Source organism: Hyaloscypha bicolor, assembly GCF_002865645.1.
Source record: "Hyaloscypha bicolor E unplaced genomic scaffold K444scaffold_87, whole genome shotgun sequence".
Lineage (NCBI taxonomy): Eukaryota > Fungi > Ascomycota > Leotiomycetes > Helotiales > Hyaloscyphaceae > Hyaloscypha > Hyaloscypha bicolor.
The window spans coordinates 2,948,768-2,973,196 of NW_020194589.1; the positions used below are offsets into that span (position 1 = coordinate 2,948,768).

Sequence of the window (24,429 nt, forward strand, 5' to 3'; positions counted from 1 at the left end):
CTGGCATATTCAAATCTTTTCCTCTCAAAGCCCAGACCATTGTCCTGCTTTGATAGAGGACCTTGAAAGTAAGCGTTGCTTTTTATGTCCACCGCAAGAGGGATTAGCCACCAAACAAGACACGAAAGTCTTCAGATTAGAAGAATCAATTATTTTCTAAGGACAATAAAGCCAATTGAGCTCTTGTTATGCTCTCCTCTAATTCGGACGTCCTTCCAAAATGCCTGCTATTTACTTTGTTGAATCGAAGCCAAGAAATGCTACCAACTGAAAACTCCCCTCTGTCTATCAAATCCACCCCTCAGTTGCCGCTCAGGCTTCACAACCTTCCCTTGAAGCACCGTAAACTTCACAATGCCCTCACAATCCTCTGGCCTCACCCTTGCAATCCAGATACACTGCGCAGCTCCTTCTTGGACTTCGTCCGCCGAAGGTTTCGCTGGTGGTGGACAGATTTCTCCGTCCAATTTCCCTCGTTCTACATTATCTAGTCCAAAAGCATCTGCTTTCCTGTAGACCATCACATTGGCGGAGTACTTATGTCCTCCAACATGCGAGATGAAGTATACCCCAACTCCACCAGGTCGCTCATCGTCCAAATCTCGGAAGAGCCCGCAGACTCGCAGATGTCTTTCTAATTCTTTGCGCAATAGCGGTGCGCTTTGCCCGCATCGTGCGTCTCGAGTTTTTTGTGAACAGAGGAGAATGAGTGCTCGATGGGGACTTGGTCGCGATGTCAATTGGTCGGCGGTGGGAAGGGGATCTGGTAGGGAGGCGGGTATTGAGATTGGTCCTAAAGGTGTGCTATTCGTAGGGCCTTTATTGACGAATTCTGAAATTAAAGTGTTGACATTTTTCGGCGTAACGTTTTCAATGACGATGAAGGCTGGGAGGAGAAGGACAGTCGTGGGTTCGGAATAGCTTGTGGTATGGGAAGGCGTGGGTATATTTGAGGCGGACAGCATAAGCCTCTTCATGCATGGAGTTAGCAAACCAATTACTTAAATGGAATGAATGTGTAACCTACCCCGTTACTTGGCTTCACGTCTGCTTTCTTGTCGATAGCTTCCATCACGCTCCCCTTCTCATCTGCAACATCTCTCACCCAGTCCGTCTTCCCAGTCGCAACCAAAACATGCGTACTCCATCCCTTCACGTACCCGTACAGCTTGTCATCTTCGTCAATCTTGAATCCCTTCGGCAGTGAGACAATGCACGAATCGCAATCATGGTCGCAATCCTCCCCGTCAACAGCGGGATCTACCTTCGGGAACAGGTGGCTGCACGGCGTGTTGCCATCTGGCGTACCTGGAGCGGGCGTTGAAGCTCCCGATAACGATTGTTTCGCACTGTTGAGAAAAGATTTGAGGCTCGAGGTCATCTTGAAAGAGCGTCCCACGGCTGGATGATTTTTCTTGGCTGCACTGCCCTCTGTTTTGTAGGACATGGTGGGGTTCCGCAGTGGGGCTTTGAACTCCGTAATCAAAGTTCCGGATTCCGTAAGCAGAATTATCAGATCCGCGATTTAGGGTCATTTCTTATCAGATCTTTTGAATGAGCGAGGACAAGGTCAACGAAGGCCGAATTGTGCCTCCTGAGCTGGTACTTATACTTCTTCTCACCTTTACTCTGTATTTTGACGGCGCTCTATCAAGCATGACGCGTCACAAGGCATCCTCTTTGAGGTTACCATAGCCAAACCAGTGCAAGAACTCGGCCTTCTCCTTAAATCCGTGAAGCGAGATGCAGAACCCGAACTCGAATCCGACATATATTGTGCTTTGCCAACGTAGATCAAGTGCTGTTTCTGTGGGCCCTAATAATGGTTGAGGAATTCTCAACTTCAAGACGGTTTTGCTCAATAGTCACTTGAAATCAGTTTTCAGGCAAGACTTGCCCAACACCTGCTGTTTGGTAGTGTTTGCCCTGTTTTGCTCTGTACGTTGCAAAATCTTGAGACGAGTTGATCATTTTATTCTTTTCGATGACTTTCAGGCTTCAGATCCCCGTTGCAAGGCAATTTTTCACTGAGTTTTATGATTTCCTGCCACCCGGCAACATTCATTCTATTTGGCCTCTTTTCAAGTGAACTCATTTCTCATCCTCCTGCCCTAATGGTGTCCATCTACCCTTCACCACATCCTCTCTTATCCTTTTGGCAACCTCCGAGTTGCTTCTGTCGACGCCATTCTGAAATATGATTGTCCATTCTTTCTCTTTGTCCGTCGACTCTCTCCCCTTTGCAACATCCTGGTAGGGATACTTCCCAAACTTATCAATGATAGGTTTGTGCACATCCAACACAGTCCACATCCAAAAGAACCACTCATGCATTTTTACCCCGTTATCCAGGGGAGGACCCTCTCGATACATTCTGCCAAATGCATAAGTATCTTCAGCCAACTCTGCCCTCTTCGCTCGATACGGATCTGTCTTGCCCGTGAATTTCTCAACCTCGACTCGCACATCCTCACCCATTAACAGCGCTAATTCGTGATCAACGAGAACTTCCGAATGAACCACGGGAGCAATGAGCCACAATCGCGCCATCACCCAGAAATCGAAGGATGCTCCCAGTTCGTCCATCCATCTCTTTTTGCTGTCAATTCTCAACGCGCTAGGCAAATCCAAGAGTTGCTGTGCATATTTTCTTGCCACATACTGGAAATAGCCGTAGATGTACCTCGCATCCATACCCTCGAACAATGCACGTGGTCCTTGATCGAGGAGGAGCTGTAGTCCCAATGCTTGCTCCGGAAAGTCTCTGGACTCGGGAGGTGGCAGAAACTGCATCATATCAGGTACATTGTCAACGCCTAGCGTACTGAGAGCCTTGAGAGTCGGCCAAGCAATTTCACGAAGTTCTTCTCCATGTGACCCACCATCGGAGCGGAAAACATATGTGAATACTTCCTTGAAATCCAACGGCTTTTCAATGGGCCATGGTAAGCGGTTTTTAAAGACTCGGCGGAAGAGTTCCGGTGTCAGGAGCGACGAGAGGTCATTGTTCGAAGATGCCATGGTCGATATCAATCGTAGGGACGTAAAGCTGCCACTTTGCTTATCCTGGGCCTCTGGCTGCTTATATCCACTTTTCGTCGTTGAAAATCACATGTGGCAACGACTCAGCACTAAATGCTGACTTGCATGCGGAAACCCATATTCTTGTGTTTCTATGTAGGCACCGCATCCAACAGCAGGAAATCTAAGACTCACCGTGAGCTAACTCCGGCCGCAGTCTGAAACATACCCACAAATTGCGTATTTTTCAGTACCAACTGTCAACTCTCAACCCGAGCATCGATTTTCAAACCGCCTTTCATCAGCACACATACCGACCTCAGTTTGTGATTTACCCTCCTTCAGCAGCAACGTCCCTCAGCGTCAGACGCAGTCTCTTTGCATCTTCCATCTTTCAAATTAATAAAGTTCCGGTGCCCTCCCCCAATCCGAGACGGGAGTTCAGCCAGTACGCAGCCGCTCCACTGCCTCCAAGTCAATCCTCTTTCCGCAATTGCAACTCAAGCTCTTCAATCGACTCGCGCCCTCTCGAGCAAGCACGCCGACTAAGGGCCCGCTTGCATATATTACGAAACGTCAAATTCTCCTTCGTTGGTGCAAAATATCTCGTCGTTGGATGTAAGTAATTCCGGCCTTGTTTCAGTTACATGAGAGCCTCAATACTCTATCCCCACAATCCCAGAAAGTTTCCTAAGTTTCAAACAATGGTCGTCGCATCGCTCATTCGATGCAATTTGTTTCCGATGCCATGATTGGCACGAGCGTCCGGATGGTTCCGAGGATCTTGGCTCCAACGTTGTTTCCATGAGTTTGGTACGGAGTACCTCATTTGCTTGATGAAATGAAGGAATGAAAGCTCGAGGCCCCCGCATATGTTTAACGCCGTAGCCGTGGTAGTTTCCTGGCTTGGCGTGAACTAATTCTAAATGATGGGCCTCTCAAATTTCTGCTCTCACTTAAAGGAGAGAGACCTCCCTGTCTGCACTTCTTCAAACGCCAGTCACTCATTCATTCTCGTTTGTGTACATTCATTCATTAGCATTATGCGTTTTTCAACTTCTTTGCTTGCCGCTGGCTTGTCGGCTCTAGTGCTTTCAGTTCCTGTTGACAGAGATCGTGATGACGAGTGTGGCCGGGATCCTCTCATGCCTCCTACTTACAAAATACCAGAACCATCTTCGAATCCATATGAAGAAACATATTCAAGTAGCATAGTGTCCTCTTACGCTGTGTCGGTCCCTGCCTCACCACCCACGATTATACCATCAGCAACACTTTCAACTTCCAGCATTGTATCAATTCCCAGTTTTTCACCAGCCATTGAGCTTTTGGCAACATCTGCAAGCACCATAATGCCATCCTCCACATCAACGGTCCCCAAGTCTTCATCAAGCACTGCTGCCGGGGCAACAAGCACGTCGAAATCGGGTGCTCTGCAATGGGTCGGCGCGAACGAATCTGGCGCAGAGTTCGGTGGAGGAAAAATTCCGGGAACACTTGGCACTGATTATATTTTCCCTAACACCACCGCGATTCAAACCTTGATGAATAAGGGCATGAACATATTCCGAATTCCATTTCTCATGGAGCGTCTCGCACCAGGGACAATGACGAGTGCTCTCGATACCACCTATCTCTCAGAGCTCAAGACTGTTGTGTCATTTATTACCGCCGCTGGTGCGCATGCCGTTCTCGACCCTCACAATTTTGGACGGTACTATGGCACCGTCTTCACCTCCACGTCTGATTTCAAGACCTTCTGGACAAACGTAGCGACCGAGTTCAAGACCAATGACAAGGTCATCTTCGATTGCAACAACGAGTTCCATGACGAGCCGTCCAACGCGCTCGTAGTAGCTCTGAATCAAGCCTGCATTGAAGGTGTTCGAGCCGCTGGTGCCACAACCCAATATATCTTTGTTGAGGGAACAGTAAGTGCAGCCATCCCACTCATTGCCATCTTTGTAACCTCTCGGCAGTCATACTCAGGTGCATGGACGTGGACAACCACATCCGGCAATAGCGCTGTGATGGGCAACCTCACGGATCCATACAACAAGATCGTCTACGAGATGCATCAATACCTCGACTCAGACGCCTCAGGCACCTCATCAACATGTGTCTCGTCCACAATCGGCGCAGAGCGAATCGCAGCTGCTACTACCTGGCTTCGACAAAATAACAAGAAGGGCATTATTGGGGAGTTCGCAGGCGGCGCAAATTCTCAATGTCAGACTGCTGTCACTGGAATGCTTGATGCTCTCGTAGCTGCGAATGATGTGTGGATGGGAGCTATTTGGTGGGGTGCAGGCCCTTGGTGGGGAGATTACATCTACTCTCTGGAGCCTACGTCGGGGACGTGCTACAGCTCTTATATTGACATTCTCACGAAATATGTCTAAGCGCATCTTAGTTGCTCGACGCGGGGTCTGTCGATTCTCTTCTTGTATACTATTTTTGGCTCCGAGCTTCTGAGAAAAAGAGCGCGGAAGAAACTCTTGTCTTCCATTTCTTAGCCCCTGTTCATATGGTGTGCATCGCACACAAGGCATAACTTTGGAGCAGAAATAGTTGGTGATTGGCGTACAGAACTAGAGGAGGGGAAGAATTCAAACCTGTTAATCAGTCTTTGAATGTGGCCGATAACACAATAGAGCGATCGGGAATCAGCAAGTGCTGATAATATGCTGTGAATGTACCGTGAATGTACCGTGATGCTCGCAATCACTTTAGTCGTGCCTTCTTCCATATCTAGCTCGACTGTCTGCCTTCCGGCCACTTCTAATACATCTCAAAAGACTACTTCTTTCCTTTTTGGGCAACGGTTTCGTTCCAACAATAAATCAATCATAGTCATATCCAACTATGTCTACTCTACCTCAACCACGACAAGATGAAAACAATCTAGCAAATATCATCGGAGGACCTTCAGCTACTCGAAGTCAAGCGGTAATTTTGAGTGCAGCCCAAGCTGCCGGAGCTTCTTGGCAGCAAAGGATCTCAACATCTCATTCAGGCTCAACTGCCCAGTCAGCATCAACACCTCAGTCAAGTTCGGGAACGTCTGAAGCAAACCTAGCGACGACAGCTTCGCAAACAGATTCAAGTGCAGCGGCAACACCAAGACTAGATGATACTGCAGTATCTCGACCAATAACTGGTGACTCAGGAGATTTTGGTTCTCATAGTCAAGGCACCCGAATGGAAAAGCTAGGAGCTCGTCCTGCAGCGGCGACAATACGGGTCATCAACCCAGCTGGCTCCCTGACTCTACACAGCGGGGACGCTACTCGAGAAAACCCACCCCGCTTGAGACTTAGAGACACCCATCCAACGGGTGAGTATGAGGTTGAAATTGATCTCAGAAGCCTTGAAGCACCCGGTGCTGAAGCAGCTGCTGGGAGTCCTCAAGGAATCGGTACTTCTCCAGACACAACAAGAACAACCTCCACTTCCCGACTTGGAGCTGTGCAAGAACCCCCAAAGTGCACTATATGCTGGGAACCTTTCACAACACGGGCAACCCTCATGCCCTGCGGCCACGAGTTCGACCGTGAATGTATCCTCCCCTGGTTTCAAGCAATCATTCAGGAGAACCACTGGCGTGTTACCCTAACCTGCCCCTTGTGCCGGCAACGCGCTACGCTCATAAGACATGCCTGTACCTCCTCAAGCGATTTCGAAACCCTCAAAAGCATCAGGCATTTTCTTCGCACGGGAAGAACAGAGTCGGGGGCCAATCCTGTGTCATCTTCTACTCCTATCTCTCGCCCTCGTCCTCATGGCCCAGAGCCGCAGTTCCAACCACTGAGCGGTATCGAGGTCAACTAGAAGATCTCATTTTGAGCCGACGCACAGAAGACTGCTTAGACCTTGAGCATATAAATTCAATGGGTCCACATCAATTAAAGACTTTTGTTTTATTCTTGAGAGGTCATTCAACGCGGACCGCGAGACTGAATAGAGAACATCTACGTGTCTTGGGAGAGAGGAGGTCTCGCTTCATGGACCTCCTTGGTGACGCTGCTCCCTCTGCCCGCCAAAGACGAAGCCAGCCAATTTACTCCTTTCCCGGATTTACCAGGCAAGACTCGTTAGACTGGAACGCGATCAACAAAATGAATCGAAAAGAATTAGCTAGGTTTAGAACTATAATAATTCGTGACCTCGCTGTCTGGATGAGTTGGGAAGATGTGCAATGGTTGTATTAGAGAAGTTTCGAGCTCGAGAATCCTGCACAGCGGAGAGACAGACCCAGAAACAACCCAGTCAGTCACTCTGAATGATGAGCTGAACTTCTGCAGATTTAGCTGATCATATAATCCCTTGTAGGCTTAAAATGCACAATCACAACCAATACCACGACCTAGATCTCAACCTGAAAGATTGCTAATACGCGGTGAGGTATCTACTAACAAATCCCCCGACGAAGGTCAAGAGCTACTGTCTTGAGTCGAGCTGGCGGAGCCACTTTTATCTACAAATCAAGGGATTCCTTTCCCACGTTGAGCTTCTTCTTAGATATCATAATCAAATCATTTCATACTTCTTGAAACAAATACCAGACAACTCATTAATCCTCGTAGTGTCCCAGTGATTGTAGTACAAATTTATTCCTCACAAGTCCATACGGCGTGATTTGCTGAAGTTGCAATTTGTATTCATTGCGCTTGTAAGTATTGGACTATGATTAAAGTTCTTGTGAATCAAAATGCTGGCTTTTTGGTTGTTCCATGTTGTTCTGTATATGGAATACTCATTATTAATAGAAGAGAGTTCACCAGACTTCCTGTGATCTTCTTTCACATTTCAGATTAGCACCACGTCTCTCTCAATCTGGCACTCACTATCAACGCACTAAACCCTCCACAAACTTTCAAAAATTCAAAATGTCTTCAAAAGAAACCACTCAACCTCGACTTCAAGGTTCGTCTACACCTGCCCCTTCTATCACCGAAGAAGTTCCAGACGCAATGAGCCTGGCAGAGGCACAGGCGACTTCTCCGGATCCCACTTCAAGACAAACCCCAGTCTTGTCAAACGAAGCTGAGGAACACACCAAACCCAAACAATCGGAATCAGATACAAGCTACATCCCACAGAGCTTCTTTCGATGAAACTTTCAGAATTCAAAACCCGTAGACGATTTGAATTCGTAACTCAACTACTTGCCCGCATTGCAAAAAGCCTTTCCATGACCGCACAACAGCCCTCCCATGTGGTCACGACTTCGATTACCGCTTCATTTAAGACTAGCCGAACAATGTCCACAACAACTGTGTCCTATGAGGCAAGACCCCTACTGGATTGGTGAGCAATGTTGACGATGAAAAAAAACTTTCACTCAACCTATCCAGAACCGTACGGCCTAGTTATTTTAACATTATATTTACCTCAAGGTTCCAGTCGGTGATTCGTGCAACGCCTCATTCACCTTGATTTACAATAGTTGGCTGGTACAACAACCTCCAAGCTTGTTCGATATTTGAGTATTGAGTACCTCAATCGCCCTCACATAATACCCAAAGACACCCCTTGGGGACCTGAGATGGCTCTTTCAGACGTGTTCAGCACAGATGAGCTATCTTTGAGAAAATACTACAGGGCTGTCAAGGGGGCGGAGGCAGCTATCAAAAAGTCGCTCCTTATCCCCGGCCGCGTGAACGATGAGAGTGGCGAATTTGGAGGATCATTCAAACTGCCCTGGGACAGAGATCTCAAAGCACTGGCTATAGGGGCGTTACTCACATGCACCTGAAGCACACTTTCAGAGCTCGTGGTGGCTATGGAAGATCTGTAAGGCCTGGTGGTCGCACTGTAATAGAGTGGGAGACCGAACTTCGCCAAGCTGATTCTATTGAAGATGGCAAGTCCCTGAAGCTCCGGACTCGCGAAGAACACGAGGTAGCAGAGAATCAAGACAAAGTTAAAAAAACTACCGAAAAGATCCGAAGTGCTTTGTAATGGCTTCGGAAGCGAGAAAAAGAACGTGCTTATGGTTCGTTCCTGCTGCTTGAGAATTATTGATCAAGGTTGAGCTCGACGGGGATAAATAACATTCTTGAGACTGGCATCGACACTGTGCAGTGCCAAGTTTGCCCTTCTAAACACAAGATTGGAAGTTTCTTGGAGGATTGGCCCTGAGAGCTGTATCGTCAAGGGTGGATGAGTCGATAGACAAATAGTCAATAGAATCTCAGTGCCGTTCAATATATCTCGCTAAATAAGCGAACCCCTTTTCTTCCACGAATCATCGAAATTCAAGAGCAAAGTGATTTTCTAACGTTCCACACTTGTAGAAAATATTCACACTCTCATGTGTCTTAACATTCAGGAGTTTTTTAACGAATAACGCTGCCATCAAATATTCTCGCAGCCTTATAAAAGCAGACTTCGACCGACCTTTCTAATCTTTGAAGCAATCAACACTAGATCAAAAAGGTTCGTCCTCATCTTATCTCATACGATATCCAACCAACATGTCTTCATCGGAGAACTCATATTCCGATGATGCGGTCGTTGATTTGAACGAGCTCATACCTCGGATCAGAAGCATCAGAAGCATCAGTTTGAAGTCCATTCCAGAAATTGACGAAGAGATGACCAGCGGAGGGCAAGTCCAGGCTTGTGCGACAGTGACAGCACATAAGAGCGATTATAGTCTGACTCTAGAGCACTGCCCAATATGTCACGAGCCTTTCAATGATGAGGTAGCCGTGCTCCCGTGCAAGCATATATTCGATATCCGTTGTATTCGATATTGGGTAGCCACCAAATTTCCACGAACCATCACCTGTCCTACTTGTAGAACACCGATCACTGAAGTCCTGCTTAACTTGTGGAAGGAAGATGAAAAACAAGTTCCCCTGAGCGAAATCGTTACGGACGAAGATATTGCCGTAGCTGGCCAGGACTCAGGGGAGGAGATGTTTCAACGCATAGTTCAGTCAGTCGAGATAATCAATTGGCAAATAATGCAGTGGGAGAGGCTCGAGGCTCGAGGGACACTATCTGTCACGTATGAGCCGCTGGAGTACCTGTCGACTGTTGCTCCTTTGGGCACTGGCGTGGCGCAAGTGAAGAGGCATCTCTCATTGAGCATCAAACAACAAGGCATCCGAACAACCTCAACACTGCACCGGTGGCTAGAGATAAAATACTACAAGGCGTCAAATACACCCAAATTTCGAAACTTGAGAAGCAGGGCGACCTCATTGTCCCATCCGGAATTGAACAGAGCCAGACAAGAAGCCGATGGTTTCAAAAAAGAATATTCCGAAAATCGAAAATTGATTAATATAGGTGGTTACGAAAGCCGTGAAGAACATCTTGACATTAGTGATCGTGGAGTTCAAGCCATAAGTCTATTCAAGAAAGCACGAGGAGTGGAAACATCACCCCCTCTCCTTGGGACCGGAGCAACCAAGCTCAAGATTAAATGGACTACAAGGCTTACGGAACGGGGACCAACAAGACCTGACGACCACCCACAAATATTTGCTCAAGTTGAGTCTATTGATGTACTCCAAACAAGAGGAAAGGTCAGAGTAGCCACAGAACAAATTCGAAGTGCTTTGGCGTGGTTTCGTAGTCACAACCCCAATGATCAGAGCACCCAACTCGACAGGATCACAACGAATATTCTTGAGCCTTGCTCTGCCGATGCAGTCCAGTGTGATAAATGCCCAGCAAAGCACCTCGTCAGCTCCTGTCTTGAACAATGGTCACTGGTATCGCCATGAAAGCGCCACTTGGTACCGTTTGATATCTGGGTCAAGGAGGGAGATCAGAGTTGAAGCCGAAGTCGCCTACCGGAGGTGACAAAATTGGGCTCCAGATCTTTTCTTTCAAAATTGAGACTACATTTGGTAGACACTTGCTACAACAGACGCTGCATTTAAACAAATCAACTTTCCTCTTAAAACGGTATCATGACTTCATGGTGTTGAATACTCACGCACAACCACGTTTTGTTGTCCTTCAACCCACCCGAACAATCGCGATCCATTGCCACAAATCTAACCCGAGTAAAACCAGGTTATTGTTCTCAGCTCGATTGGCACAATCAGATATTGTGGATCATCAGAACACGCGTGAATGTCCCAGTCGGCTTGGATATCATCGAACTTTTACTTAAGGAGCCAGAACGAAGTTGTTTTATTTTCTAGGTTTAAATTCGACACGCTTTTAATCCTCTCTGGCTTTGAACTCTTCGATGTCCTCTGATTGTCTTCGAAAATGACGAAGATTATTCGATATCCATACCCCACCGAGGTGGAGGCCGCTTAGTCCAAAACTGCCACATTAGAAGTCAAGCCGATTCCAAAGCCCGAGTGTCCCATCTGCATGGAAGCTTTGGAAGCTATCACATGCGTCAAACCGTGTGGTCATATTTTCCATTTCAACTGTATCCAGTCTTGGGTCTTTAACCAAACACGCACCGTCAAGCACTGCCCGTGTTGCAGAACCAGAATGAGAGCCCTTCGTCAAATCGATAGCCATGGTTGTTGCATTTCTACGCAGTGTGTATCGAGGATGCGACGAACTTCATTCCCTGCTCAGGAAAGCCCCGCACTTGTAGCGACTGAACAAGAAACACGAAACCAAATGGAAGAATCAGAATTAGTCGCTCAAGCGAGACGGGCAGCAGAAGCAGCACAAGTTGTAGCGTTCGAAAGATTCGAACAGGATAGAAGGGAAGCTGATGGAAGAGCGCCACTTGCTGCTCCAAAGCAGACTATAGTTGTAGGCACACAACAAACCTTATTGGAAGAATTAGGCTCAAATATCGAGCAAGCGAGACAGCCAGCAGAGGTAGCAGAGGAAGCAGAGGGAGCAGAGGAAGCAGAGGGAGCAGAGGGAGCAGAGGCAGCAGAGACAGCAGCACAACTGGGAGCATTCGAACGATTCGAGCAGGAGAGAAGGGAAGCTGATCGACTAGACGAGGTCCAGAGACCGAGAGAATGGGAGCGTGCAAGACAACCAGTCATAGAACTACCCAACTGTGTAGTATCGTGAAAGCCAATACAAGGTTCGCTGCTTTTAATTGCTCCTCTCTATTGTGGTCCGTTATCTTGAAGATTCGAAAGCATGGACATGAACATATGACGGGATGACAACTTGCTTCCCCTTTCCTATTCGAGTCCCGTTAGCCTTTGTTTAATGAACAACTTTGCTGTTGTATATTCTGAAGTGGTCCCCAAATTTTGGGACCCATACACGAGGAGACAATTCGCGAAAACGGGTATAGCGAAGAATTACGTAGACCAGTTCGGTTTACTTTCCCGCATGCCTAGTTGCCATTAACCAGAAAATCAAGCTTCACGTGACTTTCCATAAAACTTCCAGTTCACTTCTAAGTGAACTAAATAACGAATAATTAGAGATTCAGGTATTTAAGTGAGTGGGAACTGCCTCACAATATTTTCTGGAAAATCACCAACAACACTGCAAGCTTTTCCGAACATTCATCGACAAATAACTTCTTTCCCCAAACGAGGCATACTATATTAGAACACTCATCAATTACTTCACCAACCTCGAACAATCTACTTCATCAGTCTCGACAATGTATTTCACTAGCCTCGAAGAATGCATCTCTCTTTCTCCCAACACTGGGGAAGATCATTCATAACCACGGTAACCCCTCGCCAACGGACTGCATCCATAATACCAAACAGAGAGCCAACTGCCCAATCTGCCGGAATCCTTTGAAGACTAAGGTCAGAGCTAAGCCTTGTGGGCACGTCTTCGATCATTACTGCATCAAGATATGGATCCACAGCCTCCACTAACCAGAAGACGTCCAAACTGTCCATGTTGCCAGACTAAAATAAAACCCATTGAAGAAATTGACTTCAAGGGTATCGATATACTCTACAGGTTACGATTGACTATGTGGGCACTCGCAAGCAGGGGAGGATCCTAAAGACTATTCTTATCAATTATCGGCGTCTTTCGGAATGGATCAACGGTACAGAGTTATTCATGTGATCTAAAGCATTCAGTGGCGGCCTGTCCCTTGAAAGTATGAGCTTCTTGCCGCTTGCGGAAAGGCTCGATGGCACGGAGTGTAATTTGGGCTATATTATGACATCCAGTTGCGAAGCGAAAGAATAATCAAGGACGAAAGATAACAGCAACGTTAGGAACAGGAACAGTTCTGGCGAATTGTCCTGGTTGACTGGGGGATATTGAGAATGAGTGCCACTTTTCTGTCCACCTCGAGATGAGTTCCTATCTACGGTGACGGAATTAGTCGACTAAAATCAATTCACCGCCTTCGGGAAGTGAATTTCTTTGTTGATTGTGCCGTCACCGAGGTCGCCTCAATTTGAAAACAAAGAATTGTTGACGTTCACAGCGAGAACGTCTCACTCTCGCCTCTTTCATTTTGGGTACCTCAAATATCTTGGAGTAGCCTTGATTTCGCTGGGGATAATTCATGATCCATATTCTCGATCGCTCTAAATGGCGGATAATGCACTTCCAGAGACATTGTACGAACGCTCAACGACAGTCCCTGCGGACACTGGAGCCGTTACTTTTGTTGGCTCAGAAGGCAAGAAGTATAAATCGCCGGTGGTGCCCAATTCAATTAAACCAATTAAATCAGACGAAGAAAACCAGTCTACTGGATTTAACACAACTCACAATATGAAGGACTCGCAACTGATTGAAGAACGAGGCGATATGCAAACCCAGGCGCAACTAGAAAGAACCGAACTAATCGAAAAACATCTAAACTGGCTCCGCAATCGCAAAGTTCGACCTTGGAACGAGAGAGCAACTTGGTCTCCAAGCGGTTCCAAGTCGGATGTGCAGGTAGAGGATATCACTTGGGGACACGATTCTCCAACCTTAGACCGCTCGATGCACGATGGAAGCCCAAAGTCCGTCGTTTGGGACGGACTCAATGCACAGCCATTCAGAGACGCCCTCAGATATCAAAACCAAAATGGCTCTAGCCGCCTCTCTCACATCGAACTCGACGTCCAAGGTCTCGATGCCGACGGAAACCGCCTGCGTGTGCAACGAACCCTCGAAGTAAAGCTTAAAAGCACGCATCAAGTCTCAGAACAAGGCAACATCTTGAAAACGACAATGAAACTTAAAAGGGTGCTGACAATCTCACCTCTTAACGCATCTTCGCCCCCGCCAACGAGACCAAATGAAAGAGAAGTGTACCAAGGACTCCTCGAGCAAATCGCTCAACACGAAGTCGATAAAGCGCTTGATGAGCGGAACCACTATCTTCGCGCAGTATTCGGACAGGATGTTGACCACATTCGTACTCGTTGGGAAAGCACGATCCCAGCGCACAAGTGGTCGTTCCAGCTGCCCGAAGTCTGTATTCGAGGTCCTGATGGGACGACAATAGGGTTGAGGGAGAAGAGGACAGATTCTGCGAGTGGTGGCCAGGTTGTTTTGACGTATACTGTTATGATTGAGCAGGTCCACGGTGGGCACAGAAAGGATCATTTGTTTGACTTACCGAGTGAAGGGTGTGAGAGTGAGAGACAGATTCGTCAGGCGAGGTGGTCGATTTCTTCTGCGATTAATAGGTGTATTGCTTCTGGTTCTGCGGAGAGATTTGTGTTGGATAGGTGGGTGCATGGTGCTTTGCCGCCGTGCGAGTAAGCAAGCGGAAGGAACCTGGGGAGTGTGTGCCCAACACTTGCGCGTCCTTTCCTTCGGCCGAGGGGTCTCATGGCGGATTTTTGGATTAGTGAAAATCGTTTTTCCAAAACCCCAAGGGCGGGTGGATGGGAAGGAGGCTGGTGGGTACTTATGGTAGGAGAGCGCGGCCGTTGATTTTGATAGAATAGCAAAAAGGCATTTTTGAACATGATGGTCATTCCGGAAGTTCTACTCCCCACAAGTCGAAAGGAAATGAACCGGAGGAAAATGTTTTCAAGTCTTCCAGGTCTCTAAAAACAATCGAGGTTCTAATGCGCATATAGCTGTTTCCTGAGTAGTGCTCCATGCCTAGTGCGCTAGGGTAGACGAGGGAGGGAAAACCCCTAGTATTCCGGTAGTAAAAACGTGAGTGAGGCGTGGATGAAGAGCTTCAAGCACTATCAAAGGAATACACAATACCACACCTTTGCGTATAATAACCAAATCATTCAAAAGGCTCTCCATGGGCTAGCAAATGATATGCTGTGCTGCTAAGTTTTGCTTCGTGGTTTGTGCGGCCGCACCCTGCTTGATGGCTTGCTTGGTGGAGGACAATTGCTCCTTCGGTTGTGCAGTCTTCGAGTTTGTTCTTGTTATTCTAATCCCGCAAGTTGATGGCAGGATTGTTACAGGCTCCTATTTGGGGTTTGTACTCTCACCTTGGGTACGCAATTTCTTGCGCTGGAGCTTTTGTATACGCTCTTAATCTTGACGATCCCATGCTCACCGAGCGCATCCTCCTGTGCATATGTAAGAGGTTCGAAATTTTGCGACGCTCGACGTTGGCTCCGTGGCCTCAGCCAGTTCTAGCTAGAATCGGGTAAAGGGTCAGCGTCAGTCAGGTTTCTTAAGGTGGGACCGACATTCTCGAGGAGCTGCATTCCCATTCCCATTCCCACCATTTCGCATCCTTTTCTATAAGGTCTTCCCTTTCATGTCTCCTCATACATAGCATCACTTTGTTCCTAACGTTCATAATCTGGATTCCTCGACATCATATCCATAATTTCATAGCTTAGCTTCACTTTCGGCCGAATTGTAGGCCACACTTTCAGTCTTTCATCCCTGTCATTTCTTAAGAGGTCACTGACATGCAAATCAGATAACTTATCTACCAATGGGCTACTTTTCAGATCCCCTTAACTCTTTATGGAGTTTGCAAAAGTTCTGGCATGTTTTGAAAACGAAGCCACCGGGGTCAAATCCCTTCGAACCACCTCTAGAGTGTGGACAATATCTCGACTTCGTCACGGATCTTTGCATACGTCGTATACAAGGTTTCTCTTAATCATGATGGCTATCCTCATTCTTTACATGACTTTCATAATATGGTGTATGATAAATATGCACAAGAAAGTGTTGAGGAGACTGGCTGACGGTACTCCTGAGGGAGGGAGGCGGGAATTAGATAGGGGTTTAGAGTTTCGCGGTATAAGCAAAGGAGACGCTGAGGACCGCCTTCAAAGATGAGAGATATAAAGAAGCGGGGCAGTGCTGAAGCAGAAGGGATTTGACTGGATCGAGGGATTGCTTAATTGAAAAAGTTACCTTCGACGACCAGCTCGGCTCCAAACAAAGTTCAGTCTCCCACTCAGTGTTTATGGTACCTTTTAGAGTTCTATTCCTTCGATCGCACTTCCGCCAATCTGACAGGATATTTGAGAAATGAATCAGTCTTCAAATCTTCGGAACAAATTCGGCAGAGCACTCGCTCATTGGTGGGCATTACAACATAGGGAAAGACCAGAGACGACCCAGGACCTGCATTCGTCAATATTCATTTCGATCAACTCGCCAAGGGCCAAAGCCAAGCTCTCGAGTAATTCTAGAGACTGGCCCCATCCATCAGCGCCTGGCAATGCACCATTATCCATCCACCCCCATTGATTGAAACGCCATGCTAAAGCTTAACCAGGTAAACAAACCCATCCCCATCCCCATAATCTTTATGTCTGCGGCCCTAGAACTTTTCACTCCGCTCCACCTTGAAACCGCATACCCAGAACCCAGCTCCCCTCAAATTCAACTCCTCTCCTAATCTTCGTGCCAGCCTTCTTCCACACCGCAGCTCCAAGACCAATATCAGCGACGAAGAGCTGCCACTCGTTGCCCGAGACAATACCGTCCTCATCCACAACTCCCTCACCCAAAGCCATCGTCTCGAGTAGACCCTTCTTTGGAGCTCCCATAGCTACAACATACTTGGAGTGAATGTAAAGCTGTCTTCCATCAATAATGCTGACTTTACCAGATGTAGGATCGATGCCTGTAGGGATATCAATGGCTAGGACTGAAGCTTTGCTTCGATTTGCCCATTCGATGAGTTCGTAAGCTGTGGCTTGATCGCCTGTTCTCAGTTCTTCGAAAGATATTGTAAGGCCCAGGAGACCGTCGATTATAAGTTCAATTGGAGCGTCAAGAGACTTGGTAAATTCAAGAAGCTCGACCTTGTTGACGATCTTGCCTCCGAAGCCGCGGAAGACCTTGATTTGACGTCTCAGTCCAACCAGGAGTTCCGACTCCCGTTCAAGGCCAAGGACGCAAACAACGACATTGAGGCTGTGGTTTCGAATGTGTCGACCAGCTGCTACTGCTCGCATACCGCTCTTGTTGTTTCCTGCATAGACGACAACAGTTGGAACATAGGAAGCCTTTCCTTGGGTCAAGCCTCGTCCACCGGTGTTCAGAGCCGACAAAGCAACTTCAGCGATACCACGACCAGAATTTTCCGTCATCATATCTTCCGACAAGCCCAGCTCGTTGTCTGCAATGTTTTCAAGATTGAGCATCTGCAAAGCTGAGATAGGCTCACAACGGCGATCAGACGGGACAAGGAAGAAAGCAGGCTTCGCGGCTGGCGTTGGAATCTGCGAATTGTCAGGACAAGGCAACATTTAAATAGAGGTGAGAAACCTACTGAAAGTGTACGAGCTGGCTGAATGCCGGGAATACCAGCACTTCCCTTTCGAGAAACAGGTCGATGATTGTTGCCCAACTTGCTCTCCGCCCTACCACCTCTACGAGAGGTCCTACCGCTGCCAGTATCTCGCTGACTTGTCCTCTCCTCGACCTCGCTATCTCCAGCCTCGCTCTTCCAAGCATCGCGGTCAACTCTGCCATTAGGCATATCAAGAACATTCTCCGTAGGATGAAGATTCTTGCCACCTGCTGTGCCAGGCTTTGCCCTTGGCAATCTGTTGTGCGCGACCAACCGATCATCCTCGGCAATTGTATCCTCAGCTTGTATTTGATTGAAGACCGTCTTCTTGTCGAACTTGGCCAGGCTGCCTTCAAAGTCAAAATCGCCCATCTCTTGCACATCCGTAGCATCCTCTGTCGCCCAGCCGTTCTCCTCAGTCTTCCCATTTCTCCGCCCCTTCTTCTTCAGCGTAGAAAAGGGTTGAAACGACGGGTTAGGTTCGAGCAATGGTGTTTGTCTCCAGCCCTTCGCATCCAGTAACGGCGTTTGTCTCCAACCTTTCGTCTTCGTGATCTCCTTCACAGGTGTGACAGTAATGGTAGGATCTTGTGGCGTCTCCTCCCTCTCCTTTCTACCCTTCCGTTTTCGTGCTCTCTTTCCTTGGACTTTTGCACTTGGTTGCGCAAAGGCTATGTGTGCCGCTCCATCTAGTTCCTCCAAGGTTACAGCTTGTGCATTACCTGCCTCATCTTCTACCACACTGATCTTCTGCATGGGCTCTACTAATTGTGCAGCAGGGGGTGGTACATGGTTAACCACTGGCCTCTCCTCCCTACCCGTAGCAGTTCTTGACGACTCGACCCGTTCCATTGATGTAGAGGTCCATTGATTCGGTATAGAAGGTCGACTGACTGGCGTTGGTCGCTTGCCTACACTCAGGATGGCTGGATCTTCGAATGTCTTTGTTGGTTGGGGGACTGGAGTAGCTTTCGGCGGAGCTGGCTCATTCGCCTGAAGATTCTCATTGCCAGCTTCAACCAACTCTACAATCTCTGCAGCATTGATTGCGAACTCGGGGACGTATTTGCCGTTAGCTGGACATGTGACTGAAGCAAAAAAGTTAGCATGGTTCAGGATTGAGCTCGATGCGCGAAGAAATGTCTCACCATTTCGCAAGGTCAAGCTCTTGCCGGGCTCAATGCCACTGACTACCCCTCTTAGCTGAGCTCCCGGCGGAGAGCTGAGCGTCACCAACATGGTGAGCCCAATGAAGGTGTTCGACATGTTGGGATTGGTGTCGTTTGTCCCACCGTGTCAGATCTTTTGTGCCCTAATCCTGTCATACAATGGGAGTGGAGCTAAAAAGCTGAAATATGTTGTGGGTGGCGACCAGATGTTTGCTGGGAAGTTTGGTTGTAGGACTGAAGGCGGTCTCCTGCAGTCTGCAGAATAGTTGACGTGGTGAGAATAAGCTTTGAGGGGGATGCGAGGTCTAAGACCAAGTACATATTCCCCCGGTGTTCGATCACCTCTTTCGCGCTCGGACCTCCTCTTATCGATAAGCCTCGTTCGGATTTCTTTACTTCGTCTCGACCTTTTCAAGTCCTGGTAAGATATATTGAAAAAGGTGAACTAGGACAAAGAGCATGAAGTGTGGGGACACGCTTTAATACTTGCAATTTTGAAATAGTCTTACATGGTTGCGAATCCCGTGTTCACTTAAGCAATGATTGTGCAATTCCTCCTCGGGACAATGAGAGAACTTCAGTTCAGGACTTGGGGTTAGTGCCAAAAGTTTGTTCATACAATGATCTCGCAATCTTGAAGTTTTCCCTTGCTTTTTAAAGATCACCAAATTGTGTTTGGTGAGCACATCTATGCTGACTTCGACCTCTGAAGGTGGATGCCAAGCAGGCCTATACCTGATAGCAGCTGCTCTAATTATAACTTCTTCAAATCCGTTGGACTCCTTCCAACTGCCACCCCTCTCCCAAACTGCATTTCTACAGTCCAATGCAAGATCATAAGTCTAGACAGAGCAAACCGACCGCAAACGCCAAACAATGCTTTGATATACTGCTGCAGAATCAACACAACCCGCTCAACCATAAGCAGCCCTGGCTGCTTCCTGATGCTCGTCCTCGTCATATTCCCAACCACTCGCCTGCTCCTTCATATACTCCTCTTCGTATGACTTGGCTTTCTTCGTAGCTGGCGGTTTGACCACCTTCGGATGCTCCATGGCTTGATTGACACTGTACAGGCTGTCGTAAAACTGTGCTACCCTTGGATGTGCCATAACTTTTTTCTTGTCGAAATTATGCACTTCGAGACCAGCTTGGGTAGTTGCTCGACTGAGGGCGACATAGGCTTGACCTTTTTCGAATACTCTCTTAAGATCTATCTTGACACGCTCAAGAGTCTGACCTTGTGCCTTGTGGATCGAAAGAGCCCATGCAAGGATGAGTGGTATTTGTTGTCGTTGGGCCTGAACTTCACCAGTTGGGAGTTCAACCTTCCATTCTTCAGGCTGGACAAGCATTGCCCTGCTGGTTCCATCGGCAAGAGAAAACTGCACGAGAGGCAAGTCGATCCCAGCAGCTGCAGAGAACTCCTTTTTAGAGGAAAACTTGGCTTTGATGCTCGAAAAGCGAGTACGCGTTTCCTCGTCCATCTCCTCAATGTCTTCCGGTGTAATATCATCACGGAACAATTCTTCGTTGTTCTGATAGATCTCAAAAGTCTTCTCATCCATGAAGGCAATTACCTTTCCAAGGGAGCCGTTGACCAGCGCATCATCTATGTTCTTGATAAGCATCACTTGTGCGCCTTTCTTCAATTCTAGGGTCTTCGGTGCCATCATGTTGGCCAGTAATTTTTCACGCATCGCCAAATCCGTAATAGTTCCAGTGTCGATTGCGTCGTATTTGTAGAGCTTTCCAACCAATGCACGCATCTTCATGGCATTGGAGTTCTCGACCTCGTTTCTAGTCGGGAAGCTACCACATTGTCAGCCTTTCCAAACGCAAAAAATGGGACTTGAACGTACAGCTCGGTTGCCTCTAAGCTGTCTTCATAGTTGATTCTGCGGCTCATCTTGCGAAATGCTGCCACCGTGTCATTGGTGATCTTCCCCAGTCGCATTTCGTTGAGCATGTTAGCAAATACTATCTTCACGTCAGCCATGTACTCATTGTCAGAGATGGTAGAAGTTGTACCGGGATCCTTTTGACGGAAAACTTCCGTCAGTCCAATTGTGTGATGAATAGCAGTAGACCACGTGCCGGCATCAAACGCAAATTTGACTCCTCTCGCCTTGCTGTCATAATCCGGTACTGGTGGCAGCTGGAAGAAATCGCCAGTAATAACAAGTTGGATCCCTCCAAATGGTCGACCATTGTTGCGCATGGTTCTAGCGATTCCTTCGAGTTTGTCGAACAGGTCACCATCCACCATAGAAATCTCGTCAATGATCAAGATCTTCGTTTTTATCCAGCGATTCTTCGCTTTCTGATTTCGCCTGATCTTCTTTACCAGCTGTGGCACATCCTCCTTACCAAGTCCAATTCCACCAAAGCTATGCAATGTGACACCGCCAATGTTGCAGGCAGCCAAACCTGTAGAAGCGGTAACGGCCACACGGTCAGGCTCTCGCGAGTACTTCTTCTTCAAATTGTCAATGATGGCTCGCATCAAAACCGATTTGCCCGTTCCAGCAGATCCAGTGAAGAATACACTTTTCGATTGATTCACGACCAATTCGAGGACTCTGTTCTGCTCTGAGCTAAGGCTGATTGGCGTCATAACAGCTTTCACTTTCTTTTTGCCATTGTAACCCTCCATCTCAGCGTCCCCCGACTTTTTTGCCGCTTTCTGTTTGTCCTTGAACTTCTTCTTTTCTTCTGCAATTGCACTGCCGGTGGTGTTCCAGGGCAAATGCTTGTCTTTAGCGTGAGGTGTGAAATCCCATTTGGTTGCTTGGCCGTTACCCGGATTTGGGCAATCCTTCGTATAATGATCATCCTTTTTGCACCGGAAGCAGGTCTTACGCTGCGAAGACCCAGACGCCGCAAGAGATGCCATAGCATCGTCCTTTTCTTCCAATACAGCAGCAGCCTGATCCTTTTCTGCTTGCTCCTGAAGCCACGGCAGTGTTCTGCGCTTAGCAGGCCGAGTACTAGGCTCGGTGACTTTTGATAATGGGTGTTTTCCCTGCTGTTGTGTAACGGATGATGCGGTTGCAGGCAATCGATGGGATGGCGAAGACGACGACCATGAAACTGCACTGCTTGGGAGATTTTGCGATGAGCTTGGCTGGTTATTTTGGTGTAGTAATTTTGGAAGGGTGTATGGTGATGGGGGTGGAGCTGTCAACTTTTGAGAAGAAGGCTTGGGTGGCGCTGCCATGGACGTGGGGAATTCGAAGTCCATATCAAGATCAAGGTCGGCATCGTCGTCAAAGTCATTCTCGTCGAAAAGGACGCCATGGTGGCTCGAGGCAGGAAGCTTGGACGGAACCGGAGCTTCTTGTGTAAGGTCAATGGTATCAGGCGAGTACTGGAAGGAATCTTGCTTGGTCAGGACCGAAGACAAGGCAGATTTTGTTGGGATCGATGTGAAGCTCGGAGATTTTCTCTTGATAGATGGCTTGATGTTTGGTGTTTTCGCACGGAGCGGGTTTGCAGGGTTCGTATATCCAGTAAAGGCACCGATAGATTGTGACTGACGGGCCTTCTTGAATTGCTCCTGGATGTTGCCATTTTGAGCAGGACTGCTGGACGGGAAGAGTTGTTTCGCAAGATCATTCGAAGGCGGCGCTGCCTTGGCTGCACGGCTTAACATGGCGTCTGCAATCGAAGAGTATGGGACTCTCGTAGTCGGTGCATTGGAAGTAGAGTGTCGATAAAGGGGTGTCCACGCTTTCCAGCAACTCGCAAGCTGTCCTCGAGTGGCAAGAGAGAAGACTGGAAAGCGGATCCAGCCAGCCGGCATACAATTGATCGAGGGGAGCTTGAGAATTGCGGTTAATCCATCAAGCAGAGCTGGAATAGAGCTTTCGAGGTCGTCCTTCGCTTTTCTCGAGGTGTTTCGCGACAGTCATGGGAAACCGCGTTTTCGGTGGCGCCGTGCTAGTCCAAATCGGGTTAGAACTAGTGTTATCATCCGCACGTTCAAGTCAATCCAAATCTAACATCAACGGGAATGCGTTCCCTATATACTCATCACTGACGTGCCTCGCTTGTTACAGATGGACACACCATTCGCATGGTATCGTTTATCAGCTGCGTCCAGCTGTATGTCACTAGCGCCACCGCAGTTGGCCCTCCATCCATGCCTCCACTGCGTTACAGCTGGACACAGTCTTTCAGATCGCGTTCCACGCTAAATCCTGTCTGGCACGTACTACATCCACGCACGTTCCAGGGGCCAATTAAGTGTTCGACAAAAAGGAATTGGTAATCGAGTCTTTGTCTCTTTCCGCTGCGCAGTTACTTACGTTCCAGCGTTCCAGCGTTCCAGGGGAATCATATATAAAACGCTGGCACCTTTTTCCTGGAACCCGAGTATCTGCAACTGCGTTGCTGCCCCGTTGAGCGCGAGAAGCCCGTCGACGACACGACCTCTCTCCTGCTGCTTGGTCGAAGACCCTCACCCGTTGCTTCCTCATTTATGAGGTTCTAGTGTTGCTGTCATCCTATGACTTCTATTGTTGCGTTGTGTGCGAAGCCCACGTCTATCTGTTGCTTCCTTATCCGTCAGGCCGAGGTTCTACTGTTGCTTGTTGCTGGGGCGAGCCCTGTCGAGTCACCCTCCTCGTGCGTGTGTGTGGTACCACACTCTATCTGTTGCCCTCCGCCAGTCACGCGAACTACGTCTCTCAACTCACACCAAGCGCCCCAGGGGGGGCCCCGCTTTCTCACGAACCTGCAATCCAAAGCTTTGCTTGGGCTAGTTAAATTCATTTTCATTTTTTTCATCCGTTAAATTCGATTCATCTACATATGAGATCTTACATCCTTCTTTTCTATTCATTAATTTCGTCTCTACTCTTCCTTCTCCTCTAACGCCACATCTGGCGTAAATGGGAACGTCTTCAAGGCAAACGACTTTGCCATCTCCTCGTCCGACCGCCCCTCGTTCTTTCCTTCCTCCATGTACCCCTTCCACAGCTCTTCCCCTTTCGCATGCCTATACTCTGTCAACGAGCTACCGTTAACTACTAATTCTTCCCATAATTGGGCCCCCTTTATACTCGCATATTGCAGCCATAACTGTTCACCAAACTCGTACCCATAATCGACGTCCCACGCCGTTAAACTATGATACTCTTCCCCGGATCTCGGTACACAGCCCAGCTAAGCTTCCCGTCCTCCTCCGAGTACTCGCGCAGAACCTCCCAACTACCGGGAAATTTGATTATTTCCCAATCAATGGCATATGGTTTGTCTATCGACAGAATCAGGTCACTTCAAGAGATCACCAGAGGTTCAAAGTCACCAGCATCGTTTACGTAGAGACCTCCCGAGGTCGTGTCAATTACAGTCTGCCTGACTACACACCCTTATGTAACTACCCACTTCTTCCACTAACGGCAACGAGACGTTCAGACCAATAAACTGGGTAGTCGCTAAAAGTAGATTCGTGGACTCATGAGACGAGAGGCGAGAGAATGGAGCCACAATCAAATGCCGAGTTTCCAAAGAGCCGACCAAACCAAGGAAAACAACTTTTTGTCGACCGCTTGAATCACCCATTCCAACCTTAATGAACACAGAAATTTGTAATCGAAAGAGCATCTTCAAATAAAA

The 24,429-nt window shown here is 47.9% G+C and overlaps 9 protein-coding genes across 9 annotated transcripts; 6 read left to right on the plus strand and 3 right to left on the minus strand.

The window, feature by feature from the left end:
• Positions 1-30: 30 nt before the first annotated feature.
• K444DRAFT_614008 (uncharacterized protein) lies at positions 31-1,523 on the minus strand. The gene is made up of 2 exons (XM_024880456.1): positions 1,028-1,523; positions 31-971 (listed from the first exon to the last, which is right to left on the minus strand). Exons 1-2 carry the CDS (start codon positions 1,445-1,447, stop codon positions 261-263), a joined length of 1,131 nt encoding a protein of 376 aa, XP_024736119.1. The 5' UTR covers positions 1,448-1,523; the 3' UTR covers positions 31-260.
• A 415-nt stretch (positions 1,524-1,938) lies between these two features.
• Positions 1,939-3,157, minus strand: K444DRAFT_614009 (uncharacterized protein). The gene has a single exon (XM_024880457.1). It carries the CDS (start codon positions 3,019-3,021, stop codon positions 2,092-2,094), a length of 930 nt encoding a protein of 309 aa, XP_024736120.1. The 5' UTR covers positions 3,022-3,157; the 3' UTR covers positions 1,939-2,091.
• A 1,216-nt stretch (positions 3,158-4,373) lies between these two features.
• K444DRAFT_531784 (glycoside hydrolase family 5 protein) lies at positions 4,374-5,423 on the plus strand (the record flags this gene model as incomplete). Its single annotated transcript, XM_024875023.1, has 2 exons — positions 4,374-4,952; positions 5,001-5,423. The coding sequence occupies 2 exons, from the start codon at positions 4,374-4,376 to the stop codon at positions 5,421-5,423; spliced, it is 1,002 nt and encodes a 333-aa protein (XP_024736121.1).
• A 400-nt stretch (positions 5,424-5,823) lies between these two features.
• Positions 5,824-7,267, plus strand: K444DRAFT_725249 (uncharacterized protein). Its single transcript, XM_024888644.1, has one exon. It carries the CDS (start codon positions 5,887-5,889, stop codon positions 6,850-6,852), a length of 966 nt encoding a protein of 321 aa, XP_024736122.1. The 5' UTR covers positions 5,824-5,886; the 3' UTR covers positions 6,853-7,267.
• A 2,233-nt stretch (positions 7,268-9,500) lies between these two features.
• K444DRAFT_630834 (uncharacterized protein) lies at positions 9,501-10,763 on the plus strand (the record flags this gene model as incomplete). Its single annotated transcript, XM_024883266.1, has 1 exon — positions 9,501-10,763. The coding sequence occupies one exon, from the start codon at positions 9,501-9,503 to the stop codon at positions 10,761-10,763; it is 1,263 nt and encodes a 420-aa protein (XP_024736123.1).
• Positions 10,764-13,436: 2,673 nt separating this feature from the next.
• Positions 13,437-15,158, plus strand: K444DRAFT_725253 (uncharacterized protein). The gene has a single exon (XM_024888645.1). It carries the CDS (start codon positions 13,492-13,494, stop codon positions 14,659-14,661), a length of 1,170 nt encoding a protein of 389 aa, XP_024736124.1. The 5' UTR covers positions 13,437-13,491; the 3' UTR covers positions 14,662-15,158.
• Positions 15,159-15,641: 483 nt separating this feature from the next.
• On the plus strand, positions 15,642-16,267 carry K444DRAFT_427470 (uncharacterized protein). The gene has a single exon (XM_024872746.1). It carries the CDS (start codon positions 15,850-15,852, stop codon positions 16,168-16,170), a length of 321 nt encoding a protein of 106 aa, XP_024736125.1. The 5' UTR covers positions 15,642-15,849; the 3' UTR covers positions 16,171-16,267.
• Positions 16,268-16,445: 178 nt separating this feature from the next.
• On the minus strand, positions 16,446-19,093 carry K444DRAFT_591389 (YjeF N-terminal domain-like protein). The gene is made up of 3 exons (XM_024878190.1): positions 18,787-19,093; positions 17,618-18,726; positions 16,446-17,567 (listed from the first exon to the last, which is right to left on the minus strand). The coding sequence occupies exons 1-3, from the start codon at positions 18,902-18,904 to the stop codon at positions 16,671-16,673; spliced, it is 2,124 nt and encodes a 707-aa protein (XP_024736126.1). The 5' UTR covers positions 18,905-19,093; the 3' UTR covers positions 16,446-16,670.
• Positions 19,094-22,826: 3,733 nt separating this feature from the next.
• On the plus strand, positions 22,827-23,236 carry K444DRAFT_427573 (uncharacterized protein). The gene is made up of 2 exons (XM_024872747.1): positions 22,827-23,076; positions 23,125-23,236. Exons 1-2 carry the CDS (start codon positions 22,886-22,888, stop codon positions 23,153-23,155), a joined length of 222 nt encoding a protein of 73 aa, XP_024736127.1. The 5' UTR covers positions 22,827-22,885; the 3' UTR covers positions 23,156-23,236.
• The last annotated feature ends 1,193 nt before the right edge of the window (positions 23,237-24,429 follow it).